Source organism: Toxotes jaculatrix, chromosome 5, assembly GCF_017976425.1.
Source record: "Toxotes jaculatrix isolate fToxJac2 chromosome 5, fToxJac2.pri, whole genome shotgun sequence".
NCBI classification, from domain to species: domain Eukaryota; kingdom Metazoa; phylum Chordata; class Actinopteri; family Toxotidae; genus Toxotes; species Toxotes jaculatrix.
In genome coordinates, this window is record NC_054398.1 from 7,326,716 (window position 1) to 7,345,969 (window position 19,254).

At 41.2% G+C, this 19,254-nt stretch overlaps 3 protein-coding genes across 3 annotated transcripts in view; 1 reads left to right on the plus strand and 2 right to left on the minus strand.

The window, feature by feature from the left end:
• LOC121181930 (cat eye syndrome critical region protein 2 homolog) overlaps positions 1–3,162 on the minus strand; it is a 35,168-nt gene extending 32,006 nt beyond the window's left edge. The window contains exon 1 of the mRNA XM_041038161.1: positions 2,902–3,162. Within this exon, the coding sequence (XP_040894095.1) occupies positions 2,902–3,021 (120 nt within the window). The 5' untranslated portion in view covers positions 3,022–3,162. The remainder of the gene's footprint in view (positions 1–2,901) is intronic.
• A 3,672-nt stretch (positions 3,163–6,834) lies between these two features.
• slc25a18 (solute carrier family 25 member 18) lies at positions 6,835–13,884 on the plus strand. The gene is made up of 11 exons (XM_041038163.1): positions 6,835–6,956; positions 7,720–7,763; positions 8,127–8,506; positions 8,741–8,863; positions 9,729–9,784; positions 10,030–10,120; positions 10,412–10,527; positions 10,744–10,933; positions 11,483–11,655; positions 12,181–12,256; positions 12,352–13,884. The coding sequence occupies exons 3-11, from the start codon at positions 8,478–8,480 to the stop codon at positions 12,491–12,493; spliced, it is 996 nt and encodes a 331-aa protein (XP_040894097.1). The 5' UTR covers positions 6,835–6,956; positions 7,720–7,763; positions 8,127–8,477; the 3' UTR covers positions 12,494–13,884.
• A 3-nt stretch (positions 13,885–13,887) lies between these two features.
• atp6v1e1a (ATPase H+ transporting V1 subunit E1a) lies at positions 13,888–18,219 on the minus strand. The gene is made up of 9 exons (XM_041038165.1): positions 18,085–18,219; positions 17,522–17,587; positions 17,327–17,436; positions 16,465–16,531; positions 15,991–16,080; positions 15,835–15,903; positions 15,595–15,689; positions 15,307–15,394; positions 13,888–14,517 (listed from the first exon to the last, which is right to left on the minus strand). The coding sequence occupies exons 1-9, from the start codon at positions 18,115–18,117 to the stop codon at positions 14,455–14,457; spliced, it is 681 nt and encodes a 226-aa protein (XP_040894099.1). The 5' UTR covers positions 18,118–18,219; the 3' UTR covers positions 13,888–14,454.
• Positions 18,220–19,254: the final 1,035 nt, after the last annotated feature.

A 19,254-nucleotide genomic window follows, 5' to 3' on the forward strand; every position in this document is an offset into this window, starting at 1 on the left:
CTGACACAGGTCGACAGCAGTCAATATAAGACACTGTCCACAAGGAAGGACTGATGGCATGTCGGAGAATGTTGACACTAAAGCCCAGACCAGAGTGAAATCACTCGACACCCCCCCACTCTGTCATGACCATTGACAGCCACTTCCTGCCCCCTTTCCCGACCCCTGATTCTTGGGTAATTTAACCTGTGCATCCAGAGACAGGACTGCAAATGGAGCTGACTGACATCACCTAACTATTTTCACACAAGCAAAGCCAAAAACATCTCACTGAGGAAGACAAAAGCTAATTAACTTCAAGACGGTGGCTGTCAAAATTATGACTGACAATTTCCACTAACCTTGATTATTCAAGGCGAAAGGTAAATGACAGTCAGCCAAAGTGCTTGACTCACGAAAGTGCCCAAGCCAGCTTGTCTTGTTGCTGGTATGTGGGATTAACAAAACAAACATGTCTGCATGACAGTTTCCTCTTATTTCTACAACACAAAGTTCTCAGAAAGTAAACACATAAGATCAAAATATCCAGCAAGGTCACAGAGCTGATGAGGAGAAGTCTTCCTGTTAGCATGTGCTGTGCAAAAGACAGAAGGTCTGATTAAGGTAGTCTGCAGGCCCAGTTTTTTTTTTTATAAGTTCCTAACACTGTCATCTGACCAAAAGCCTGCTTTACGCAGCAAATGGAAGGCTGTACACAGGTGTAAAAGCAGAGCTCCAAGCACTTTCCACACTTGTTACCATGATGAGAGGTGGAGTACTTTTTATACAAAAAAAATGGGAGGAGTGTGACCAAAGCCAGGACTAAATTCTGAGCACCTGAGGGGACACATATGAGCTGACCTGTCAGACTCAGTCACAGGCTAGGGCACTCTATAAATAAGAGCTCAACTCTGAGTGAGTCCTTATTCCGGGTTATTGGAGAAATAAAATCCTCAATACAAACACAGCCACTTTAGATTTAGCTAGATTTTTTACTTTTCAAGTCCACAGACAGTGAGAATCCGACTCTGCATGGAGTATCACAAAGTAAGATCCAAGAATGTCATGAGGCCAATTTGATATGATTCACAACCATTCCATGCCCCAATGGACCAATCACAAGGCTTCCAATATTCATTCATCCATTTGGACTGGGTGCTGATACCACAAATAAGTGACAAGATGAGGTGAACTCAGTACCATCTAATCCACTTCTAGAAGATCTAAAGCAGTACGCTTCTATAGCCATTTACTATCTAGCCATTATTACAACTGCAGCTGCAGATAATTATGTAGAGAGCCAAAGGAGTTATGACCTTGAACACTTGTGCATCTGATTAAGATGTCAAAGCAAGAGATTACTACATCAATCTCAATATTTCACAGAAATCCGGCTGAAGGGGTGTATCCACACATGTGGTGCTTAGTGATGCGGTACATCATTTGCACTCGGTGGCAGGAGAACGGCCCTCGCAGAAAACTAAACGGCTCAAATAAGGCTTAGAAACGTGTGTAAAGTAAAAAATCAAGCAGCTCAACCAATCAGCTCTTTGCGGCTCCGTAAATCTTTGTTTACCTTCGACAATAATAACTATTTTGCGTCAATTCAACCCCATCCAAAGAGTAAAGCAACAGCACAAGACCCTCAACTTTCATGTAAACTAAGCGCAATGCGATTCCCCCCCATCTGGCTTGCACCTCGTTTAATAACAAAGCGATGCCTGCGTGTGTTTCTCTCTCGAAGGGGGTGGGGATGAATGAGTGATGGAGGCTGTTGATGCGTGATGTTGACCTTACCAATTTCTTTAGAGCGCAATCATTCTTCGAAGGGTTGAACAACCTCCACTAACTCTGATGCAACACCCGAATAGATGTGTGTTGAAATTAGCTGTTCTGTAAACTCAAAAATACATTTCAAAGCGCAAAGGGGAGGGGGGCTCGAGTGACAAAGTTGAATTATGAAATCGCGGCGAAATAAATTCCGTATATTCAGTGACAGAACGAAGCATGGGTGGACGAATTTACTTATATAACTTGTTGTAGTTAACTGATGTGGAACAACAAACGTGTAAAACATCGATTCTTGCAACAAAATGGGACTTGGGCGAGCAAACAATGCCTGAACAGCATCTGCGTCCCTATGGCTACCCAAGCCAGATGGCTTGCAACTCCAAGACAATAAACTCGAACCTCACGCCATGAACTTAACTTTATATGACAAAAAAATAGACAAAAATACAGTAGCATAACACATTCAGTAAGTCCAGTTCACAATTCAAGTCAGTACGCGACTTTCCACCCTACAAACAAATTTCTACAGCCGCATAAACATGGTTCAAATGAGGCTACCACTTAAATGTTCACAGGTTTCGCCTATTTTTGTCACTCCCCACCCCAAGCATAATCTTTATTATAGTATCCCATTTACTTTTTGTTTAAACGACCAGGGCTAAGGTCGCTATTCAACATAAACATACACTGGCCAAATGAAAACAAACGAGTGGCACATGGTTCTGTTCAAAACCCTCAATCTAAAGTTACTGGGGAAGACCCGAGCATCCTTAGATACTGAACAACCCGTAACGTTACTGTGGACATCGGACCATAAAACTATATCATGAGTGCTACGTTCAGCGGACGTCTTTTATGGCATTCTTTTCAACTTTTAGTACCAGCAATTAGCCACTAAAGCTAGCTTTTAGCTGTGCTAACGAGCTGGCTAGCTCGTTACCTAACAGGATTGCCTTAGTAACGTTAACGTATGAGAAGTTCAGAGAACACAGCTAAGCTGGTTAACCAAATTGCTAGTTAAACAAAAAGCGCTCGACACACCACGTAGACAAAAAAGCTGACACAAACAACTTTTCATTTCCTTAACGAAAGACATTTATGTTACTGAAAGTAGCCACAATTCTAATTTACCTCTATTTCAAAGTCTGGAAGGTTGAACGCTGTCCTGAACAGCGAGCAGAAGTGGGCTATGGCGGGGACTTCCCACCAAGACTGGATCTCTTCCACAGAAACTGTACATCCCTGGGACATTTTCGGACTGGAGAAATTGTGTGGCGTTTGTTTCTCACATTAGAAAGTAGTTTCTTCAGCGACTTATAATCTCTCCGTAACATTACAAATACGACAAAACTTGCTGCTGCCGTCCCGTCCGGACAGTTGCCATTGCGACCCGGGGAGCGCTACAATCTGTTTCAATCAGTCTTACCGGAGCTGAACAGATGGGGAGGGCGATACCACCGCACGCTTAAGAGAGGGGGGAGGAAGCGATTCCTTAGCTCGATATCTTAAACTATTTATGAGCATAATACCCCACAGTGTAGAGTTCGTTTATCTCTTAAGACAGTAAAATGCAACTGTCAAACATTTTCGACTCAGCGAACAGACAACTTGTCTGTTCGTTGTAGAAACAAAAGTCTGTAGTCAGCCGCACCCCGCCGGGTTGATAGTGCCGTGGCCGTTTAAAGGGAATGCTTGTGAATGGTGAATGACTAAACAACTAAAAGGTTGAACCAGGTGTGAGTCAGGTAACTTAGTTTAGGTTACGTCACTGTGGTTTTCCTGTTTGATTGATTTAAGTCTTCATCATTTGGCAAATTTAACTATTTTTTTCGTCAATTTCCTATTATGATTTTTTTAAACTACCAATTTAATGTACGTACATCAACGGTTTTCGAACTAAGCTAAATCCTAAAGGCCCGTTTATCTGATCATACAAGTTACAGGTACAGTGACTTGTCACGTACATTTTGATTTTGTAAAAAACATCCCGGTGGAAGTGTTGGGCAATACCCTACACAGGGGCTCCCCCCATCGTAATATGTGTAAAGTGCATGCTAGGATAGAGCGGTTGTGCTCATTGACAGTGTGGCCACTGTCCTGGAGGGCTGTTTTCAGAGTTATATGCTAATGCACGTCTCCTATTATATCCTTTTGTTGTTGTTGTTGTTTAGTTTGTTTTTGGTTTTGTTTTTTTTAAAGGGCATTAAACATCACACCTGGCCATTTATTTCCATGCTAGTTTTGGGTTTTGGCATAGGGATTTAAAAATCCCGATAAAGCATTTCCTCATATTGCTTGCATCAACTCAGCGACTTCATGTATTTAAATTGTCACATAACCTAAATAAAAAAGTAGATGCATAAATACATATAAAAGGTTAATGATCTTTCCTATGCAAATACATAAATTAAAATTCAAAGCTTAAAACCCATTCAAAGGAGCCCCTAGAAACTACAGCTTTATTACTTCACATATTCTGTGCCAAGTCTTACCCAACAGTTGTGCAAAAATGGTAATGCTTTCCCTGCAGGTGGCACTAAAGGACAGGCTATGGTCTCATTATAACCAAAAGCTAAATTATATTATGAAATTATATTGTTAGATTTATGAGACCTGCAAGTTTTGGCCTAAAGGTGGTTCAAGAGGAAAGCTTATGATTTCTCCAAGATGGAAAGGGTTCATTATCATGGGAGCATAATATGTTTATACTATTCTTTATCTATGTAATATATACAAATATGTGCATATCATACATAGTGTAAATATTATACCTGTACTGCATACAGGCAAGCGTTAAACTGGCAACAATTCAACCAAAGCTGTTTCTATAGTGGCAGTTCCAGTGAAGCATGGCTGCTTCATGAGTAAAGGTAGGCTTGAATTATCCCACAGGCAACTATATTGTGTAGAGTTCAAAGCTTTGAAAGGTCAAGGTTTAAAAAACAATGAACAGCAGCTTTCATTTTTCCTCACAATTAAGGTCACATGTAAGTCAGTGAAATAAATAGTCTGTTGTAGACTTGGGTTTGATTAGAAACCTGTACATTCTTAGCTTACCGGGGTGCACAGTGATATAAGGTGACAGCAACTGTCAGTGGGGCAGGGCATTGGTAGTCAGCCATCACAGTGTTGTCAGTGTAGTGACAGCTCACCCTCTGGGTCATCAGTCCCAGGGTAGTGATGTTGCTAGGCGACAGAGCAATCCAGTATCTCTCCAGTAAACCTGAACGACTTAGACAAGCTTAATGGTCCCACTTAAAACTCAAAGTATTGAGTTTCGCACCATCAACATTGAACTGGGAGGGAATTCTGGGATTCAGGGAAGCTGTTAAGACTGTACTGTATGTTAAGACTGTACTGTATGTTAATCTGCGTCCTCAGATCCCAACAGACTTTATCCTGAAGGCTCCCTATTGCATGTAATTATTCATTTATCTAATTGCTTACTTAGATAAATGAGTGTAATTAATTTTATATCTTTATGGATGTGTTCAGTTACACTGATGGTCATTTTGTTAGGCTTCAGTACACACGCGGCTTTGGTGTTTGGGAGAAATCCAGATAGTACATTCACTAAAATACTGGTGTTCAGTACTTTTTCTTGTAACAGACTATATGTACTGTGGTATTGCTACTTTTACTTAGGTAAAGCATCTGAATACTCCACTACTTCAGGATACCAAAATTACAAGGCTACCTTTTTTTTTTTTTTTTTTTTACAGCAGACAGTTTGACATGTCATAGCAGGAAAATCCCTGGTGTAATTATATACGATAATGGTGGCAGTATTCCACTCAGGAGAACCAGTTCCAAGGTCTTAGTATTGTGCATGCTGGCTCACTGGAATAGCTCACTGGGAACTGAGCCATTGTTAATGCTATTAATTACACCTGCACGCTTCCTGCTATGACAAGTCAAGATGTCTGCTGTGAAAAAGGTCTACAGACCTACTCATGCCAAAAGTGTGCCTTTATGGTATAATCGTCGACAGAATACTGTATATGTGCATCTTTGGGCAAGTTGGTCTGTCTACCTGTTATATTTTTTAATTACATATCAGTTCAGGCACTACATTTTACCTGTTATAATAAAATGACAATTGATTTTTTACTTGGGATATTTCAATATGCTCAGGTGCAATGAGCTCATATTAATGTGTATTGTAGAAGACTGCTTATGTTTAATACACTAGTAAAGATTTCTTTTCTTCATCCTCAGTCCAAATCGTAAGAATAGTCATCTGTTGCAAAAGAGGCATGGAGACAGCTTTGTCTTCGCTGCCAACCTTTTTGCCTGCAAACAAAGACAACTACTCTTTTACCCAAGTTACAGCTAGATATTGAGACAGCATGTCGGCCACAAGCAGTTTTCTATTTTTATTACAAATAATCCTCTTCTTTAACAGCGTATGGCATGATCACATGTTTTAAAGGTTATTAGAAAACGTCATCTTCAATGAAAGATTTTCACCGCTGATGAGTGAAATGATCACTGATAGTAATTGTTTTTCCATTAACAGAAATCAATACATCAATCAATGCTCATGAAAAAATAGTTTAGGGGCAATGAGTGGTTGCTGTGGTGGTCACATGCCCTTATTGTTGATGTCCTTATATAATTTTTTTGTCTGTTTTTTTAAGTATCTTTTTTTCTCTTTTTTTACATTTTGTAAGCAATTGTAAAATGTCCCAGACAGTAATAACCACACTGGTTTATCACTGTTACCTTAGTAGTAATTGTAAATCTTTGAAGATTTGTGGCATTCAGTATGTCCTGAGGTATTATGTAATGCCAGGGCTGTTGAATAGGGAGTTCATTGAGGATGGGCAGCCTTTTTTTGTTTCTGTTCATGTTGTCTGTATATTCTTAGAAACAATACACACTGAGTTATAATTGTGGGTATTTGTCTCTGCAATGTCTGTTGTGTGTCGTGGCAGCAGCTCCACAGGCATGAGTTTATGTCGAGTTGTGTTAGTGCAGAGCAGTGTTGCCTTGGCTGTCACATTGGGAGTCACCACGAGAGGGAGGGACTTAGGCAGCAGGACAATGCTGGTGTTTGTGCAACGGCCCCTGAGTGGCGGCTGGCTCTCTCATATCGCTCTCGCTTGACTACCATTCCTGCACGCATTGTTGAAGTGAAAGGAAAGTGGACAGCTTGATCCTGCCTGTGGGATGCATCGACAGAGGTAAGAGCCCCATTCCCTACTGCTATGTCTGTGTGATGGAAGAAAATGAAGGTTTTAGAAAGCTGTCTCGTGGGGCTGAGCTGTGTGAACTGTGTGAGCGGGGTGTTCCAGTGCAGCTTTAGGGGAAACAGAGGTCTGGGAGCTGGAGGTTCGCTCGGGGTGAGGCACCCTTGTCTGTGTTTTGGCAGGGTCACTACTGTGCGTGAATGGGACTGAACTGAAAGAAAGTTTCACAGAAAGAGGCTCAGAGAAAGGCATGTGTAGAATATGTGACTAGGATCGAGCAACGGAAAAGGCAGAGTTTGAAGAAACTCTTGACATAAACAGCAGAAATATTTGGAGATGAGAAAGTTGGAACGGTGATGGAAAAAGAAACAAATCAAGATGAGAAGATGAACAAAGCAAAAGCTGATTGTTTCCATTACTCTCAACAGAGAAGACAGCGGAGGATATAGTGAAGGTTTACAGTGGTAAAAATAGAGGCAGAATGGAGGTGGAGAGATTAAGAGAGAGATTAATTAGGGAGCTGAGGGAAGGGGGGAAGTCAGGAAGGGAAAAGGCAGAAAAACAATGGAAGAAACTGAGAACACTGCAAAGGAAAGCAAGAGCTGTGAACCCTAGATGAGGTTTCAACAGCATTTGTATTACCTGTAATACACACATCTTAGTCTGGACTACTAACTATTGTATTTCCAGCAAGAAAAACAAAGAAAAAAAACTTGTCAAACAAATTTACCAACTTCCATTCAAATCTCCTTTTCAGTCCTTTGTAAACGCTGGATTCAACATGCAGTAAAAAGAATACCGGTAAGCCCCACATTTTCAGTTCTGCCCTCCTACCTAGATCAAATACTCTTATCCCTTTTAGCTGGCAGATTAGAGAGACTCAAGATGTTCTGTCTCAGTGTGGTAGTCCAGGGATATGCCTCTATTCACATTTATGAATGACTAAATCTGGATTTTATAGACACCAATAGTCAAAGTGAGGGGTGTCATTCCTCCATCACAACCATGGCCCCCCTACTATCTTATAAAGCTATCACAAATGTCTATTCATCAGGGCTTTGACAGAGAAAATACCTATGTGTCATATAGAGTTGAGAAACATCTGTGTCACTTGTGCTCTTTAAAGTTTTTAATCCACATTAACTGCATGTTTTGTTGTCCCAGGCAGTGGGAGAAATATTGGGTTTTGGTGTGAGGTACTACGAAGCAGAAAGGCTGGCCAGAAGACACAGATCCAGCAGTGGTGGTTTTGGCCACAACAGAAAAAAGAGTGTCCACCCCTGCCCTACCAGGGAGGAGAAGAGGGCGGTCCACTTCTGCCACATTAAAAGAAGCAGTGAGCGGCATTTGTGGCGTGGGCGGGCAGGTGAGGGTTGAGCTCTGGTGACAGCTTTGGACTGTGTGCCAAAGTGTGGGAGGGAAGAGGAAAAGGAAGGGGAAGAATAGGAGGGGAAACAAGCAGAGGAGGAGGGAAGAGGAGGAGAGGAAAAGCGGACCTGGGCCTGGAGCCCAAGCATGAGCAGGATGTCGGAGAAGACAGTTAGGTAAGTACCTGTATCTTGTTTGTTTTGCTTAATGCACATATCTTCACCAAGTGGAAGCAAGAGCTGGGTTAATGTTGGTGTTTTACTTTCTTTGTGTGCATCTCTCCATGCGCCTGCTGTATTTTCATTTCTATTTATGAATGGATGTGTCATTTGCATGGCTTGTGTCGGGGTCTACGTGTAAATGGGTCTGTGCATGCGTGGGTGCGTGTGTCTATGTTGATCCCTTTGCAGCCTCCCTGCTAAGCTGATTAATGGGGGCGTGGCGGGCCTGGTTGGTGTGACATGTGTATTTCCTATTGACCTGGCCAAGACCCGCCTACAGAACCAGCAGGGCGTCCAAGTCTACAAAGGAATGTGAGTTGGACTCCCCTGGCCAAAGTTAACCCACTACTTGTTATTGATCTGAAACATACACAGATAAGAAAAGTCCTTTTTTCTTAGAATCAGTGAGTGGTACTTTTATTATATTACTTCTGCATGCAAATAAGTGCAACAACTATTTCAAAGTCTAAAACCGTAAAACCTTCAAAACAGCTGCATCCTTCTGGTGGTAAATAGTTTTTAGTGCTCTCTGGTTAATGGCACTCTCTAATTTGGGCTACACATTATTTAGATTACCGCATCTCACATACTTTTCCACTGAATAGCCAAGGGTGAGGCAGCACAGCCTCTTCCCATATTTGGTGCAGAGTTTTGTTGAGATTGTACAAAACTCACTCACTCATGGGCTCATATCAGGGGAACAACTGTAAGCAGTGTGTGTTTTGATGGACTAACAGTTGAGTTAGCTTGTGATTCAATTTTATATTAGGAAAAACAACAAGAGATGTAGAGAAAAAGACAGAAGCCGTGTCCTTAAAAGACACACTGACCCTGAAATTTTCAACTGCGCACATCTGGTGGGCATCAATGCTACTGGCTGACTGGGTGTGGCTGTTCTGTGTTCAACAGACTGTGGGTTTTCCACTGTGAGTCAGAGATGGAAAAATAGCTTGGATAACTTATTCTCCTCAAGGCCCAATTATGAGGTTGGATTTTTTTTTTTCTGTGCAAAGAAAAAAGTCTGTCCAGTTTGTTGTTGGGACAACTGGGATAGAGAGTCATGGTGATCTGATGAAACATATGTCAGTAGAGTTAATGGCAAAAGATTTGACCATTGTTGTGTTATATTTTAGGACTCAGATGTCAAATGTCAATTGTGTTCTTTTTGTCTTTAAAGGCTGGACTGTCTGGCAAAGACGGTACGCTCAGAGGGCTATTTTGGATGCTACAGAGGTATTCTTTGCATTTCTAATCCCTGTGATAAACAGTGCTACAACTGTGCTTTACTATAAGCTTAATCTGGCCACCTACGCTGTTGTTTCCCCTGTGAACCCTCAACCTTTTTATCATAATAACCAGTGCCTACTGCTATTAGCCCACGGTGGTGAGCCATAAGCTGTTGTGTAGGTCTGTTCTATTTGTGTACCTTAGCGGAAAGTGTTGTGTGTCACTGTGATCAGCCTGTTTGTCTTTTCCAGGTGCAGCAGTGAACCTCACGCTTGTTACACCAGAAAAAGCGATCAAGCTGGCTGCCAATGATGTCTTCAGACAGAAACTGTCTAAGGATGGGTAATTTATCCTCACTGATACATCATATGATGAATCCACATCATAATAATCCCAAGCTACAGAATAAATCTTACTGAAACACAGCCTGCCCTTCAATATATTACATTAAAAGAGATCCACTTAAAAAAGATAAACAAACATCTCCCGGGACTTCATTAAGGGGGCAACTACAGAATCTCCACGATCACTGCTTCTGATTTTCTTGTTGTTGTTACTTGTTTAGTTGCTCTCATAATTCTGATTTTTATTATGGTTCATGCTGTATGTCTGTTCCTGACCCTGTGTTTCCAGACATTTGCCCCTGTGGGGGGAGGTACTGGCAGGGTGTGGGGCTGGGACCTGTCAGGTGGTAGTTACCACTCCCATGGAGATGCTTAAGATCCAGCTGCAGGACGCAGGAAGGCTCGGTGAGTATATAATGTGTTTCTAAATAAATAAGCCACAGCTCCTGTTTACCTTTATGTAAAATATAATGTCAATGCTTTGTGATAAATTAGGAAACCAAATGGTTGGCAGCCGCTCCTTTGTTCAGTAACAAAAAGCACACAGTGTGGTGATGGCTGCAGGGTTACATTAGTCTGCATGTGTTTTCTAAACTGGGATGGTCTGTGTTTATTCATTAGCTGCACAAAGACCTGTGCCAACTTCAGCTCAGGCTGCTGCTCCAGGTCCAGCTCCATCGTTGGTGGCCCCCCCACCCCAAGCTAGGCCAACACCTCCACAACGTCCCTCTGCCACTGGCATCACTGTGGAGCTACTGAAGACACGTGGCCTGGCTGGTCTCTACAGGGGGGCGGGGGCAACCTTAATGAGGTCATACACACAAGACACAAGCACACACACACTCTCATCCCTCTCACTCACATGTAAATTGTTTTACTTTAACTTCATTTTTACTTTTAATGTACATGTTTAGATTTAGTTCCTATTTTACAACTAAAGTAAAAAGCCAGACTGAAATTTCAGACATACTTCTTCCACAGTTTGTGTCTGGTGTCCACTCTGTCTTCTTACTGTCACTGAAATCCCTTTGTCCCTGACAATATGTTTCTTCATACTTTGCTCTTAAACTATCTACTGCCTGACCATGCCCAGTGGCTTGTGTTCTGAAGCTCCGTCGGTCCCCCTCATTCAGCGCCATCATCATAAGTTGATTTTAGATTGCATAACTCATGCTGCGTTTGTTTGTATTTCCTGACACCTCCGCTGATCAGCACTGATCAATAGATTCCTGCAGCTATGTCTGGCTGCTCTGCCGCAGTTGAATGGGGCCATGTCTCTCAGTTTGTCCTTAGCTCTCTCCTGTGACTTTGCCCTCCCCCACCAATTCTCAGGCCATAATTTCTTTCTCTTACTTTTCAGGGATGTACCCTTCTCAATGATTTACTTCCCCCTGTTTGCTAACCTGAACGCGCTGGGCCAGGAAAGAAGAGGTGGCCAGGGTGATGTGCAAGCCCGGGCTCCATTCTGGCAGTCCTTTGTGGCAGGCTGCACCGCAGGCTCAGTGGCAGCTGTGGCTGTAACACCACTGGATGGTGAGTGGGAAAAAGAGACAGAGAGAGATGGAGAGTAGAAAGTTGGATGTGTGTGGGGGCTTAAGCCTTTGCTACTCACAAAGACAGCAAGGTGTGTGTATTTAACCAGTGTTTCAATTGCAATAAAATGCACTCTGGATAGACAGTGGTTGCTTTTGAGATCATGTCCTCATTCACTTCTCCCCATGTAAACGATACTCAATAGTTCACTTAATAGTGAGCAGTAAATGAAGATTTTGGACACTTATTAATCATTATTTTGTGTCTTCACTGACAGCTGTAGCCAAATTCTGTAGCAGAAACAGGACACTCAGTATAGTGCACTATAGAGTAAATAGGGAGTGGTTTCAGACACGGCCATTGTGTTTAATGGACAACACTGAGTTTTTCTCCTTGTGCTATTACGTTAACATTTCCTAGCATCCTTTGATGTGGCCACAGTGGCTGCTGTTTGCTTTAACTGGTGCTCAGTCATCCTCCAGCTTGTGCAATGACAATGCATCCTTCTTTTAAATACCCACACAGTCATAAAGACTCGTCTGCAGACCTTGCAAAAAGGTGAGGGGGAGGACACATACAGAGGAATAATTGACTGCACAAGGTATGACCACATCCTATTATAAAACATTTGTTGCCCCAATATTTGCAAGTGTAAAGGCCCAAGTAACTGTTGCTCCTCTCTGTGTGCTTTTGCAGGCGCATCATGAGGAGGGAGGGCCCAGCAGCATTCCTGAAGGGTGCAACATGTCGTGCTTTAGTCATCGCTCCTCTTTTTGGCATTGCGCAGGGTGTCTACTTCCTTGGGGTGGGGGAGATGGTGCTGGGTTTGCTGGGATAGCAGTGCTTGGCATTGGTGGTGGCAGTTGTGTTATCTCTGTACAGATAATGCTGCTTTTATCTGCAGCGACTGCGTGACACAACTGAGGGAACGGGGAATTCAGAGCGAGGGAAAAGGAGGCCAAGATCTGCTAACCAAAGGAGGAGGAATGGTTGGAGACGTAAAGAGGCTCTATTTACTAATATGTGGACTGACTGGTTCGCACTTGTCAAGTTTCTCCAAGTTTTTACATGCTGTCAGCAGGGTTCCCTACCATAGGTTTAACAGGGTCCTGTGTATGTGTGTGACTAATCTGAGGGTATGTGTCCCAAGTTGTTTGGTTTATCCCGGCGTGCTTGCTGCAATATGTCTGGGGCTCTTCCTTTCACCTGGGAGAGATTATTCTGTCTGGCTGCTAAGAAAGAGCTGCTGCATGTTGTTTGAGGCTGCTAGCTAAAATGCCTATCAATCTGACCGTTTGTGTGGTCGTGGCGAAGAACTGTGCGTCATGCAAATGTAAGTGACAAATTCCCCTTTTATTCTCTAGCAGAAGCTACAATTGTCTAATGTTTGAACGCAGAGTCTCAACTAGGTTTTCAACTTGACCTCAAATGCCGGTCATGTAGACTTCAATGTCCGACGTGTTTCTCTGGAAAAGGAACTCCATCACCTTTGGCCCACCCTGTTACGCATTCCTCCCACCCCATCCGTGAGGTCTGAGTTGTAATCTTGGATTCCCTCACTGGATTGGGAGATGCTGCCTGCCAGTGTCTCTAAGGTCATTTGTTAATCTGATGGTAATGCTTTAATCCCTGTATTAGTGTACAATATACCCTAACACACAGATCACTTCCTGCCTAAAGGCCACAGGTTAGACTACTGGGCCACTGTCTCGTAGCCTTGACTTCCTCTTCTTCACAGCTTGGAAGGGTTGAAATAAAACCTGTGAGGACCCTACTGCTCTTTTTACTGCTTAGTTCTACATAAGAAAATATGTTGCTTCAACTGATGTGCGCACAATAACTTAAAAAAAAAATACAATTAAAGCCTTATCATTGCTGATAGTTTCTAAAGCATCAAAACTGTAAGTCTTAAATAAATTCAGTGGAATTGGTGGTGTTGAATTATTGTTTTGGTACTTGAGTCCAATTTAGCGAGGACAGTTATATTTGTTAGACCCACGGTGGGACTATGGCACCTTGTCTTGCCAACTGTTTGCCATTACTTAAGTCCACTGGATGGCACTAAAAGTTTTTTTTTGTTTTTTTTTGTTTTTTACATTTTTAATGCAAGACACTTTTTGATGTGGTTAGTGTACCTAGGCTACTACATTTTCCTCACTGTAGAGTGAACATAGCCTGAGTAAACTGTTTGTTTACAAGCTGTAAATAAAGATATCTCATACGTGCTGATTTCTCTGCGTCACACGCATTTATTTTCTTTGGTTTTTGTATGTTAAGTGCTTCAGAACAATGGTAAAACATCTCTTCTCTATCCACACGCATGCACACACAGTCAAACTTTTGGCAAACATACCAGACAATCAGACTCATTATAGACTGCAGTCTACAAAAAATGTAGACTAAGTATGAGGGTAAAATGTGTCTTTGGTGACCTAAACATGCAGCTTTGATTACTAAAATCACTTAGTAAAGAGCAACAGGTTACCAAAACAACTGAAGGAATACATATTTACAATGCCATTGCAATTTAAAGCAGTCCGTTAGACAACCCGTGGAGAGGTAAAATAGAGGACACTTAAACGTAAGTAAAAGTGCGAGTGTTGAATTATCATTCAGTCCATTAGTACAAAAATAAAAAGATATACGAGCACATCCATAGCATCCCATTAAGTAAATCAGGCTTTTCTTTGACCCTGATGACTGGCAGGTGATTGTGGACACTGTTGCACACAATGATGATAGTCTGTGGTCACCTTAAATGTTCCATCTGTGTCCGCACTTCTCCCTTCAAATCCACCATTAATCTGTGAACTTGCGGTTGGGGTTGGCACCAAACAACTTCACTCTGATTTCAGGCATCATCTGTTAGGGGTAAAGTCAGGATACGAATGAGAAACCCACACACACACACGCATGCACGCGCACGCGCGCACGCGCGCACACACACACACACACCACACACACACAGAAACTAAAAAGAGAAACCTGAATCATAAGAAAGAAATCTGAAGCATCTGTAATGTTGCTTCACTAATTTTGTTTTTTACGGACATAAAAGAAAATTAACTAATAATATATCTAATAACAGTATCCACTTTTCCTCAGAAAAACAAAAAAGCCTACTTGTTATTTTCCAAATGTTTTACCGATGCCCACACATTTTAGCAAAGATATTTACATTTGCTTTGTTCTATATAAGAAGCTTTAGTAAATAATAGCAGTGATAATGCTCTTGTCTGTATCTGCAACTGTGGGCAGGAAGCAGAGGGCATTTGGGATATCTGCTCAAAAGAAGTTTCTCTGACCACCCTGAGTTTATCTGCGACAAGAGCAGGTTCTCTAAAGACAGAACGAATACATTTTAATTACTTACAAAAGCAAAAACACTGATGACTGTGATAAATATGCAATGACTTTTTCAGCTTTACCTGATTCCAGACAACATTTTAAATTTTAAAAAGAAAGCAAGTATTAGTAGTAAGATCAATGAAGATTATTTTCAACTCTCCTACCTTTAGATAATTAAGCTCACAGGGAAACCCAGAGGGCTCTGCTGCCATCCACAGGCGAGCAGCAGAAAGTACTTTTTGTGTGTTATTAAGACAGGATATGATGATTTGGGTTTTAGATATACAGTCAAAGTTACTTTACCTGATGTGCCATAAGTTCTAGCCTGCGTTCCAAAGTGTTGGAAACCTTGATCTTCCCATTATCATTGTATACCTCTACTCCTCCACATCTGGTAAAACAAAGAGTAGACACAGATATGAGAGAAACAAACTCAGCTTCAGTTTGTCTTTCCTTCACGCTTATCAATCATATTCACGATAAAAAATAAATAAATAATCTGACATTGCTTCAAAAAAAAAAACAAAAAAACAAAAACAAAACAAACACACAAGGGTAAGAGTTGATATTAAGTACATTAAATGATCTTACATTTCTGATGGAAGAAAACGTTCCTGGTCAATTCTGACGTCAATGTTGCTCTTCACTGCTTCTCTGTAGATCGGGATGTTCTTCGTAACTGCAGCCTGTCAGGTAATAAAACAGAAAAACACACCGCTGCCAGTCATCGTGAATGCAACAAAAGATGCAGAGACTCCTGTAATCATCTCTCCCAAATAACCCATTAAAGTAATCACAACATACACAACACTATAGTCAGCACAACCTCACCTGAACCATTTCTACATCCTGCTGTCGGCAGCGAATGGTGACCTTAGGTTCCAGCAGCTGATAGAATCCCTGAAAAGTGGAAAAGCACAAACTGAGGAAAGATGGAGAACCAACAAACTAATCAGCTGTCGAGGAGACAGCAGTTGGAGAATTTACCTGAAGAATCAGGCCCTCCAACAACGTGGAGTACCTTGCAGGGTCCTTGGCAATCTCTGCAAGTCTTTGACGGGCCTCATTCACCAAATCCTGAAAACACAGAGGAAATATCAGTAATTTTGTAGATTAATTTAGTTCACTTTGAAGTGATACCTGTCTTGTGTTGTTGTTGAAATAAGGTATATGAGTAACTAAGTAAAGCTTATATAAATATAGGCAGATGTATATAAATTTTGTCAGTGGTGACAGGTAAATGTTATTTTTCTGTGATCTGAGAACTATAAATGAAAATCTATTCATTTGCATCATACTGGATCCAACTAAAATGTAGGAATTCTATTCAGGGGTCAATGGGACTAAACATATACACACACATGCACCTAACTCATGAATTCAACCCTGTTGTAGTTATAAATCCGTTGTATGACATAAACTTAATGCAAGTCTGTGTAATGCATGAACATGATCTCTAACCGTGATCATGTCGTCACGGGCCTTCAGCACCTTCAGCCTCGCTTGGTTCATCAGGTTGGACATCTGGCTGTGAAAATGGAAGGAGAAGTCAATGAGTAAATTGGCTGCACACATTCACATATAATACAGCGTGTCTGTTCTGCATGATACTCATTTCTTACAACACATTGATTTTTAAGCCACCACAAGTGGATTTTCAGAAGCAGATATGAAGACATTAGTTTGTCTTTATGATAAAGGGTCAGGACAGAGCAAGGTGATGCAGTTACAGTTTATTTAGTTTATTTAGTTTATTTATTTTAGTTGTTTCGTAACACCAATGGTTTCGTAACACACAGTGAAACACTAAGAGTGGGAGGGAAAGAAAATCAGTGATTCAAACTGATTCAGTTTTTGATGCAGCTTATACATTATAACACTTCACTCTCTGGCCTGTGTGCACCAGTCAAGGCTGCCAAAATGACTAAAGATGTAAGATTGTTCAGATTCAAATCTGTAATTATTTGACAACAATGACTGGCAGAAACAGGCAAACCCAAACAATAGCTCAGCTCCAAAGAGGAAATAACACGCCTGGTGTGGTGCTGCATTATCTTGAGTTTGCACTATGTTTCCTGGAGAATCCAGTGAGTACCTTGATATTAGTATACCACATCTCTCACTTCAAAGTCCATGTGTATGAAGGTGTCTATTGTTTGTCATTATTCAGTAAAGCAAAAGGTTTCAAATGACTGGAAGGGGGTCAACACTAATTTTATGCAAACTGCACTCAATTCAACTCTTTGTGTAGATATCTCCTTTTTTTATATACATCGTTTTGAACAACACTGAGTTGTTGAGTCACTAAATAAAAAGAACTCACATTTTCTTGTGTTGTTCAATGTGCTTTTCCTTCTTCTCATAGTACTCCATTATTTTCACCCTCTGTGTCTGCACCAGACGCCCTTTCTCGATGTTGAACTCTTCCTCTGCCTGTAAACACACGGGTATGACAAGGCCCATTGCTGGTCACTGCAGCAAGAATCACAAGACTGAGAGACAGACAGACTTCCATTACCTTAGCATCAATCTCCTCAACTTTCTCACTGGCCTCTTGTTCAATGAAGGCCATCATGTGCTTGATCTGCCACAGGAGACATACACAAAAGTTTTTTTAGGCTCAGATGTCACACAAAGTTCAACCATTACAGATCACGTTATGTTAATTTTCTGAGTATAAGTGGAAACTTGTGGAATTGTGAAAATTCACAATTCATAACATACATACAACAACAAATTATCTAATTTTCTCCTAAATTTTTCACGTCTTGTATTAATACAGTTTGCCACCTGTAGTATTTAACGATAGTTTGTTTAAGCTTTATATGCTTTTTTACACATAAAGCTTAAACAAACTAAACATTACAGTTCTGTTAAATGACCAAAACCCAAACAAAACGAGCTGCAACACTGTGACAGTAGAATAATGATTAAACAACCATAAGTACACGCAACGGTAGTTCAGGGTTTTAGCCCCTTAGCTAACGTTTGACATGTTTACCTACATTTCTATAATAGTTACTGGTAAAACGGTGGTTAAATTTAACATAACATTTGCGAGCCTAACATTGTCTTCTTTACCTGTTTCTGTACGTCGGCATCGGTGAGCGCCATGTTCGTTCTTCAAAATGTTTTGTTTATGTGAAGTTTGTAAAAATAGAAAGTCTTCCCGACCACTTGTACAGTTTACTACTGCCTACTGCTCCTGTGGTTGGTTTTTCACGTCGAGTTAGCAACTTAAGACGAAACATGACTTCCGGGTATAACTGTCAAAATAACACAAGTATTCAGTCCATCCAGTTGTCATATTGGGGAAAGGTTCTTAGGCTTTTCTCAGTTTTTATAGCACATGGACACCCAATGTTGTTTTTGCTGGGGTTTTTTTTTTGTTTTGTTTTGTTTTGTTTGTTTGTTTGTTTGTTTTTTTAAGATCATTTCAGATATTAAAGTGCAAGCACACCGTTAACATTATTATTCTACAATGCTTTTGTTCAGTACCTGTGGTGCGTATGGAGACCCCAGGGTCAGGGAGAAGGTTATATTTGATCTTTCGTGTTTTAAGTTTGTAAAGTTATGGATTTTAGTGTCGAACTTTACTTTCCGGATAGGTAAGTTTATCGTTCTCATTTAGAAGAAGTCGCACTTTAAACACGACATTCTGCCGTTACAAGTCCCCGTGCTCACCTGACATCATGCACTTGCCGTTGCTAGGATACGCTGCAAACTTTAATTGACCTTTTTAATTACCCAAAACATCACTCACTTTCACTTTAAAGTTAACTTGAAGTAACTTCCTGACTTTAAGTTAGTCATCGCTGCCGTATCCGCCAATTGATGAGTGTGTTATTTTGAAGGTTATGACAGGAAGGTTGGTGTTATAGTCCCGCTAGTTTATGTAGCTTCCAAAGCACACTGTGTACTAGTGCTACTGTTCCCTGCCAGTGGTGGTCTGCCCTCTACAGCTACTGCTGCAGGGGACTGTGTCGCATATTTGCTTTTAGCGTGTAGTTTGTCAGCACCTATTTGCCTTTGGACAAGGACGGTAAGAAATCGACTCTAGCTGGGAATAACTTTGCGTATGAGTTTTGCGTTTCCGAAATATGATCTAAAACGTGTACCGTTAAGCTAGCTGCAACTTGCATGTGTGCTGAGGTGTTCCAGCAATTACATGTCAAACCAATAACGGACTTCTCAGTGTAGCAGACATTTCTCTGATTTGACAAGTAAATATCTAACGAGCTGTATGTATTA

Excerpts from the sequence above, each read along its gene's own strand:
- slc25a18 (XM_041038163.1), top strand. The coding sequence starts at position 8,478 with ATGAGCAGGATGTCGGAGAAGACAGTTAG. Across the intron at positions 10,528-10,743 it reads GCAGGACGCAGGAAGGCTCG|CTGCACAAAGACCTGTGCCA; the intron begins GTGAGTATATAA and ends TTTATTCATTAG. Across the intron at positions 12,257-12,351 it reads GGAATAATTGACTGCACAAG|GCGCATCATGAGGAGGGAGG; the intron begins GTATGACCACAT and ends GTGCTTTTGCAG.
- atp6v1e1a (XM_041038165.1), bottom strand. The coding sequence starts at position 18,117 with ATGGCGCTCACCGATGCCGACGTACAGAAACAG. Across the intron at positions 17,588-18,084 it reads ATGCCGACGTACAGAAACAG|ATCAAGCACATGATGGCCTT; the intron begins GTAAAGAAGACA and ends CTCCTGTGGCAG. Across the intron at positions 15,395-15,594 it reads CGTTTTCTTCCATCAGAAAT|ATGTGGAGGAGTAGAGGTAT; the intron begins GTAAGATCATTT and ends TTGTTTTACCAG.